Source organism: Nyctibius grandis, chromosome 5 (assembly GCF_013368605.1).
Source record: "Nyctibius grandis isolate bNycGra1 chromosome 5, bNycGra1.pri, whole genome shotgun sequence".
Classification (NCBI taxonomy): domain Eukaryota; kingdom Metazoa; phylum Chordata; class Aves; order Nyctibiiformes; family Nyctibiidae; genus Nyctibius; species Nyctibius grandis.
In genome coordinates this window covers 16,213,544-16,222,287 of record NC_090662.1, presented here as the reverse complement: position 1 = coordinate 16,222,287, position 8,744 = coordinate 16,213,544, and the positions used below count along the sequence as shown (strand labels likewise).

Here is an 8,744-nt window from a genome sequence, read left to right as displayed (position 1 = left end):
TATACAGGCACTTTAGACAGGCACTTCATGCTGACTTCCCAGAAAAGGTATGAGATCTTCTCCCATAATGCTGCTCTGTAGGCACTTCCTTATATGCATACATACACGTGGTGGGGAGGAAGCTTCTGCCCTGTTTTCTTGGTTTCAAAGTCTCTCCTTGAAATCATGTATCTCGTGCCCTTTGCTTACCAAACCAGTCCACCACTTCCTCACTTGATGTGGGTGATCATCTCTTCCCCTGATGCCCAATCAATCACTCCTAGTTTAAAGCTCTCCTCAGCAGATTGGCAAGCCTGTTGGAAAAGATGTTTTTACCCTACTTGGTCAAGTGGAACCCATCTTTTCTTAATAGTCCTGAGTCCTCAGAGAGGTTTCCATGGTCCTAAAAGCTGAATCCCCTTTGTTGACACCAGCTGCACAAACAGTTGTTGACCTGCAGGATCTTTTCACTCCTCCTCAAGCCCTTCTTCCTCACTGGGAAAACTGAGAAAACTTCTTAGTAGCCGGGGACGGGCTGGGCATTGGTCAGCTGGTGGTGAGCAGTTGCACTGTGCATCACTTGTTTGTATATTATTATTTTTTTTAAATTATTTAATTGGTTTTATCTCACAAGTCTCTAACTTTCCGATTTTCTCCTCCATTCCCCAGGGGGCAAGGGAGAGTGTGTGAATGGCTGTGTGGTATCTGGCTGCCTGCTGGGTTAAAATCACGACAGCAAGGAGCCTGTATCTCCCAGCCCCAGCGAGAGGCCCCAGGCACCACTCCCCAGCCCCAGGACTAGAGAGCTGCACCATCCCTCAGCAGCTCAGTCTGAGCCAAGGCCTCTGCTGCACCAGGGACAGCTGATCCTGACAGTGCTGGGGACCATGACCCGCAGCACACCACCACCACAGCTGAGCATGCATATACTGCTCTGCAAAGGCTGCTGGCCCCCTTCTGCACAAACCGCTGCACTCACTAACTGTCCCCAGGAGCTGCACTCCAAGTCAGCTCTTCTATTGGCATCTCCTCAGCACCTGCTGCAAGGCTACCTGGCAGCCATAATAGGGCTCAGCTGGGACAAAACCTCCCAGCACCCTTTGGCCAGGAGCAGCTCACAGAACTTGCTAGAAGCTGCTAGATCAGTTAGATCTTGCTAGAAGCAGCCACAGCATCCCATAGTTATCCCTTCCCAAGAGCAGCACCAGACACCCTGAAGTTCCTCAGAGGGTTCCCAGGAGTCCCCCAGCAATCCCAGAAGAAACTTCTAGAAGATCTTGAAGCAGAGCCAGGAAACTGCTGCAGTGAGTGCTGTGTCCATTGGCCACCTCGGCTAGCCATGCTCTCCAGTCAGGGAGGAGGGCAGAGGGCAGCCCTTCTCACAGGCCTTAAAGCTTCTTCAGCACAAGTTTTAGCTCTTCGATTTCACTGAAGATTCACGTATCAACAACAGAGCACAACTACAAAAAAGACTTAAAGCTTAAAAGATCAAATGTAGTTGATGAGATCTCAGCAAGCTTCCATTGCACATGAATTGTCAAGAGCCTCTGCCTTATTTGCTAATAAAATCACTAAGCCCCAAATCAAGGTATGGCAGAGACGATCCTCTGAAGTCTGCCTGCTCCCTACCATCCCTCCTGCAAGGCTTGGCCACCAGGACACATAGCCCTGACACCACAGCACTCATGGCCTTTGCCACACCAGCACCTTCTGGCTTCAGCCAGCCACAGCCCCTTCAGCCTCCTGGGGAAGGAAAGACAGATGTCACTGCTGCCTCACTCCGCAAAATGGCCAAAGCTGTCCCTTCCTGTGACGGTTACTGCACTGTTCCCCGGACAAAGTCCTCCATGGCAGTGGCACCCACCCAGAGCTGGGCTCTACAATCCCACTGGGGCTGGCCTCCCCTGCCCTCTCGTTTGGGGCTGAAGAGCCCCAGTGTAAGGTGACAGGGGGTGGGGCCATCCCAGCATGAAGTAACAAGGGGTGGGGCCAGACCCAGTGTGGGGTCAGTGGGTGTGGCAGGGGTGTGGCAGGGAGGAGCACCTATAGGGGCGTGCCTGTGGGGGGCTGCAGCTGTGGACAGTGGTGGTATAGATCACTCCTAGCTGCTCTGCTGTCTCCCAGGATGGCTGGCCTGAGGGTGGACTTTGGCTTGTTCCTGGAGCCTCTGGGCTTCATTAAGGTCCTCGAGTGGGTGAGTGGGGCTGGGAGGCACAGGGGGAAGCTGCCTTCTCCTCGTGGGGCTGTTTCTTCTCCTTTCCTAGGCATGGCTTTGCTCCTGTGTCTTAGCTGCGTAGACCTGGTGAGGTGTGTGCTCATCCTTGTGTCACTGGTGGTCACTGTTCAACACATGGCTGCTCTTCAGCCAGGCCTTCTGACTGGGAGGGAAGAAAACAGTTCTGCAGATACATAAAGTCTATATGTTAATTATGAGTTTGTCATAGTAATGCGTGCTGTTGTGTGTTCTGATTATCAGGGGGTTAGGGCTTTGCTAGCGAACAAAGGGAAAATGAGCTACTTAGAGAGTCAAGCTGATGTGCAATGCTCTGAGCATATGCCTTCTAGCTACTCTAATCTACAGTTGTGGATGTCCAAGACTCCTAAAACTATTTAAATACTACCCTTACCAACTGCAAGAGGTACTGTGATGGCTTTTAGCATTCAAAAAAAAACCAAAAAAACAAAAAAAAAAACCAAAAAACTCTTGCTGCAGAGCTAAGAAAAATATAACCAAAAAGAACTTTCAAATGGGCTTTTGTTAGTGGTCTTGGTCATGCTTTTGGGTCATAGAAACTCAACATTTTCATTACCTCTTGACATCACTTCATACTTTACGATTACTGACTTTGTCCCTATTTCTTGCCTTCATTAGCTGCTTCAGCTAAATGTCAAGTTTTTCCTTTGAGCTCTAGTGGTGTGCACTAACATGTCTATGTATCAATTCCTATAGATTTTTTCCATCTTTGCTTTTGCCACATGTGGAGGCTTTCAAGGTGAAACTACCCTTCTAGTTTCCTGCAAAGGTGTGGTAAACAAAACAGTTACAGCTGCTTTTGCTTATCCATTCAGGTGTGTATTAGCTATTCAGTTGTCACTTGTACACTAATTATTTATTATTCACTTCCCCCCCTTCTATCTCCTTATGTATATGTACTTACTGTATGTATATGAATGAACATGTGAAGCCTCTGGCTTGCTCTGTAGGAGCAATAAATAAATATTTAGTTGTAATTGTTCAAAGTATTGTGGTTGTCAGTGTCCTATGTAAAGAAATAGGTAGAAATGGCAATAGGCTGTATTACTGCTTTGTATCACTGTACCTTAAGGTCTATTCTAGCAGTGCATGAATGCTACAGAAGGTAATTAGTAAGCAAAACAATACAATTAATGTTAACAGCCTATTTCTTCATCAATTTGTAATTGCTTTGGAGGCCCAGATAAGATTATTTTGGACATGTCATTATCATATTTTTGTTTAAAGACTGAATGGGAAATACTTCTCAATTTATTCCACTATGATCTCGGTGAGGGTGTTGGGTACACAAAAACTAAATACTCCACTGTCACTGTAGTGCTCTTGTAGAGACAAGCCCCCTCCCTGGAGCACGAGGAGGAAGGCTTCCTCTTTGTTCTCACAGCTGCACAGAGTCGGTGTTCCATATGTGTTCAGTTAACACAGGTTTGAGTATAGAAATGGATTCAGAGGCCAGCTAGTAAAAACTACTACAGAAATATAGAATTTGGGCACAAAACCCAGCATTGTAACAGCACTTGGAGGGGAGAGTGGGAGTTGAAATGATTCTGTGCTGGTCACTGCTGGTCACACAGGTTCTATTGAAATTCTGTCCTTGCATTTTCTTGTAGCTGTAATGCAACTCGGTGCATTTTAAGTCCTGATCCTCTCGTTTAACTGCCAGTCTCTAAAATAATGTCATTAAGTCTGCTTCCAAATCTGGATTTCTTTCTTCAGTTGCTCTAAATATAAGATTAAGGTTCTTTTCCTGAAGTTGCTGTTGTATATCCCAATGTAGAATGGGGAATAATCTTCAGATATCTTGACAAATCTTTGTGTTGTATAACTGATAGATGGTACAAACATAAATTGTCTTTTAGGGTAAACTTACACCACCAGAATGCTGAAGCGCGCTTGCTGTGAAGCATGCCTGTATGAGGTTTCCACTGTATAGCGAACTCTAACTACATGAAGGATATAATCTTTGCAGGTTGAATACTGTTGTATTTAGTGCACCAGACCCACAGCGCTGTGGTGGTACTTGGACTGACATCTATCTTGTGGGAAACTTCTCCTCTTCTGCACAGTTCTTTGTTACACTTGCAGCGTTGGCATTCCTCTACTGCATTGCTGCCCTTGTGGTATATGTTGGATATAAGCATGTGTATCAGCAAAATAGCAAGTTCCCACTAACTGTAAGTAATACTGAGGTATTTTAATGTTTAGTCTTTGAAACCACAAAGAGATAAGAAATACTGCTATTACAAAAATATCTGAATAACTTATGAATATTCAGTAGTTCTAAAAGTTAGGTGGAACGTGAATACAAGTATCTCAGACTAGTCACTACAGCACTCAAGCAGAAAAGGGGACCCAAAGCCCTTGAACACCCATCGCATCATACCTTATGCAGTTATTGAAGCAGAGTGGAATGAAGTTCCACCTTCTTAGGTGAACAGTGTCTTTGCCACAACTTCTATTTTCATAGAATCATAGAATGGTTTGGGTTGGAAAGGACCTTAAAGATCATCTAGTTCCAACCCCCATGCCACAGGCAGTGACACCTTTCCACTAGACCAGGTTGCTCAAAGCCTTATCCAGTCTGGTCTTAAACACTGCCAGGGAGGGGGCATCCACAACTTCTCTGGGTTGTGTATTTGAATATACAATTGTTCCATAGGTGGAACCTCCTCTGTTAGTCTCTGGGAATTTTCTCTGGGTAGAGCACTTGCTGTGCAGATACAATTGGCAGAGGGAAATAGTTATCTCTTAGTCACCTTAATCACCAAAGCCCTGATCCTCAGAGACTTTTCAGAGCATGCCTAGAAACAGACCTAGTGACCTTTCAAGCCAAACTTCAGCATATCAGCCATCCAGATTTAATTTTGCAGATCCATTTTGCAGATCCTTGCAAGAGAGGTCAAGGACAACAGAAAGGGCTTCTTCAAATACATTGCAGGTAAAGCCAACACTAGAGGCAATGTAGGCCCACTGATGAATGAGGTGGGGGTCCTGGAGACAGAGGATAAAAAGAAGGCGGAGTTACTGAATGCCTTCTTTGCCTCTGTCTATACTGTTGGAGGCTGTCCTGAGGAGCCCTGGACCCCTGCGGCCTCAGAAGAAGTCAGGATAGAGGAGGAATCTGTCTTGGTTGATGAGGGCTGGGTCAGGGACCAATTAAGCAACCTGGATGTCCATAAATCCATGGGCCCTGATGGGATGCACCCGCGGGTGCTGAGGGAGCTGGCGGAAGTCATTGCTAGGCCACTCTCCATCATCTTTGCTAAGTCGTGGGCAACAGGAGAGGTGCCTGAGGACTGGAGGAAAGCGAATGTCACTCCAGTCTTCAAAAAGGGCAGGAAGGAGGACCCGGGTAACTATAGACCGGTCAGCCTCACCTCCATCCCGGGAAAGGTGATGGAGCAACTTGTTCTTGGTGCTGTCTCTAGGCACATCAAGGATAGGGGGATCATTAGGGGCACTCAACATGGCTTCACCAACGGGAAGTCTTGCTCAACCAACTTGATAGCCTTTTATGAGGATGTTACCCGGTGGATAGATGATGGTAAAGCTGTGGATGTGGTCTAGCTCGATTTCAGTAAAGCGTTTGACACGGTCTCCCACAGCATCCTCGCAGCTAAACTGAGGAAGTGTGGTCTGGATGATCGGGTAGTGAGGTGGATTGTGAACTGGCTGAAGGAAAGAAGCCAGAGAGTAGTGGTCAGCGGGACAGAGTCCAGTTGGAGGTCTGTGTCTAGCGGAGTCCCTCAAGGGTCGGTTCTGGGACCAGTTCTATTCAATATATTCATTAATGACTTGGATGAGGGATTAGAGTGCGCTGTCAGCAAGTTCGCTGATGACACAAAACTGGGAGGAGTGGCTGAGATGCCGGAAGGCTGCACAGCCATTCAGAGGGACCTGGACAGGCTGGAGAGTTGGGCGGGGAGAAATTGAATGAAATATAACAAGGGCAAGTGTAGAGTCCTGCATCTGGGCAAGAACAACCTCATGTACCAGTACAAGTTGGGGACAGAGCTGTTGGAGAGCAGCGTAGGGGAAAGGGACCTGGGGGTCCTAGTGGACAACAGGATGACCATGAGCCAGCAGTGTGCCCTTGTGGCCAAGAAGGCCAATGGCATCCTGGGGTGTATTAGAAGGGGTGTGGTTAGCAGGTCAAGAGAGGTTCTCCTCCCCCTCTACTCTGCCCTGGTGAGGCCGCATCTGGAGTATTGTGTCCAGTTCTGGGCCCCTCAGTTCAAGAAGGACAGGGAACTGCTAGAGAGAGTCCAGCGCAGAGCCACGAAGATGATTAAGGGAGTGGAACATCTCCCTTATGAGGAGAGGCTGAGGGAGCTGGGTCTCTTTAGCTTAGAGAAGAGGAGACTGAGGGGTGACCTCATTAATGTTTATAAATATGTAAAGGGCAAGTGTCATGAGGATGGAGCCAGGCTCTTCTCAGTGACATCCCTTGACAGGACAAGGGGCAATGGGTGCAAGCTGGAGCACAGGAGGTTCCACTTAAATTTGAGGAAAAACTTCTTTACTGTAAGGGTGACTGAACACTGGAACAGGCTGCCCAGAGAGGTTGTGGAGTCTCCTTCTCTGGAGACATTCAAAACCCGCCTGGACGCGTTCCTGTGTGATATGGTCTAGGCAATCCTGCCCCGGCAGAGGGATTGGACTAGATGATCTTTCGAGGTCCCTTCCAATCCCTAACGTTCTGTGATTCTGTGATTCTGTGAAATCCTCTGCCCTTTCTCCACTGTCACCCCTATTTTACTAAACTTTGACTTAAATTTTTATAACATAAATGCTAGGCATCAGATTTTAGTAACTAATTTCTTATGAAGGATAAGATTGCTTATGCTTGATAGATTCAAAAGGCATACAGTTTTGTAGTTGATTATCAGCACAGAATCCAGCTTCTGTTGTAATTACAACATTGTTAATGGCTAAATTTGCTTGGGATCATTAGCACTGATGCAGTTGTTTTGGTGACTGTCTCTGCCTTGCTCTCTTGTGTACATTCATGCAATTTTTTTTAAGCTAATAATGAGTACTCCTCTTCTGTAGGACTTGGCTGTCACTGTCATAACAGCCTTTCTGTGGCTGGTCAGTACTTTTGCTTGGGCAAAGGCACTTGCTGACATCAAAATGTCCACAGGGGCCAGCATTATTCCAGGAATTGAATCTTGCAAAGCACCAGGAACGACTTGTCGTTTTGCTTCTGTGACCAGCATGAGAACTCTTAATGTGTCTGTGGTATGTATGCCTTCTGCCATGTGGGTACAATAAATGTGTTAGAAAATAGCCAATGGCACCTGAGAGCCCTGTTCTACTGATTGCATGTGTTGCTTTATGTGTTAAGATTGCTTTATGGGTTATCAGTCATTCAGGCCCATTAATACTGTGGTAAAACACTGACTGAATTTTTTCTTTAGAAGGAAACTTGTTTCTTCAAAGCAATTAAGAGTAACAACTTGTAGGATCTGTTTCAGAGCTGTTAGATGCAGCATTTCCAGACACATTTGAGTCTCTCTATTATTTCTGTCTGTAGCCAAGAGTACCTTAAAATATGTTACTGAGCCACCCAAGTGGCATGTTGACTGATGTAAGTGAGGAAACACTACGCTGCCTGGTCTGTCTTTTGGTGCTGAACCTAGCTTTTTAATCAACTGTGAAGATTTTTACACATCAAATAGAGATTCCTTGTAATACAGTGATATAAAGCTCATGTTCACAGAACTCCTCATAGCAGGGCAAATGAGGCTTATTGTGTGATCTTCCTAGAGAATCCTGCTTTTCAAAACTGGCTGTTATTTGTTGGCCCAGCAATAATTAATCATGTGCTCTGGATGTGTATATGCAGAGGTGCTGAATGACTGAAAATAATTTGTCTAATTCCATGCAAAGAATAGAGTAAATTGACTACCTGATTTCCAAAGAAGTCTATTAAAATAGCTTCTAATACTCTAAAGCATGTGGAAACATCATGTCCAAATCAAAGGGGTGCCAAAGATAGTGGTTGTTTCTGGCTTGCCTTGAAGTTGTACTCTGGCTGCTTTTTTTTTTTTAAAAAAAAAAAAAAAAAAACACAAAAAACCAAACAAAACCAAAACACCACCTTAATCTCACCTTTTTTCTTAACCTGCAGGTGTTTGGCTTGCTTAATATGGTTTTATGGGGAGGAAATGTTTGGTTTGTATACAAGGACACCAACCTGTACAACCAATCAAACAGAATTTCTCAAAGTCTGGGAATATATACAACTCAAAGAGGAGTATAAAAACAAGGTGATACTTTGGAGTGCTTCCACTTGTACATCACATTGCCATGAGCATGGAGCCATTAGGATTTATTTTAATAATAACTGATAATACTTCATGCAAACTTCTGTTTTGTACTGTGGTTTGACATAAGGTCTTGGATATGCCAATTGAAGTGTTTAATTATCTTGAAATATATTATGCCTTTTGAAGTTGTGCAGTTTTTCATTACGGTTTTTGAAGAGCAAAATGTTGAGGTTATCTGG

General features: G+C 45.3%; 1 protein-coding gene across 1 annotated transcript; it reads left to right on the top strand.

The window, feature by feature from the left end:
* The first annotated feature begins 2,104 nt into the window (after window positions 1-2,104).
* SYPL1 (synaptophysin like 1) lies at window positions 2,105-8,498 on the top strand. Its single transcript, XM_068402089.1, has 5 exons — window positions 2,105-2,173; window positions 2,930-3,048; window positions 4,203-4,407; window positions 7,286-7,474; window positions 8,367-8,498. Exons 1-5 carry the CDS (start codon window positions 2,105-2,107, stop codon window positions 8,496-8,498), a joined length of 714 nt encoding a protein of 237 aa, XP_068258190.1.
* The last annotated feature ends 246 nt before the right edge of the window (window positions 8,499-8,744 follow it).

Excerpts from the sequence above, each read along its gene's own strand:
- SYPL1 (XM_068402089.1), top strand. The coding sequence starts at position 2,105 with ATGGCTGGCCTGAGGGTGGACTTTGGCTTGTTCCTGGAGCCTCTGGGC. Across the intron at positions 2,174-2,929 it reads TCATTAAGGTCCTCGAGTGG|ATTTTTTCCATCTTTGCTTT; the intron begins GTGAGTGGGGCT and ends CAATTCCTATAG. Across the intron at positions 3,049-4,202 it reads GCTTTTGCTTATCCATTCAG|GTTGAATACTGTTGTATTTA; the intron begins GTGTGTATTAGC and ends TAATCTTTGCAG.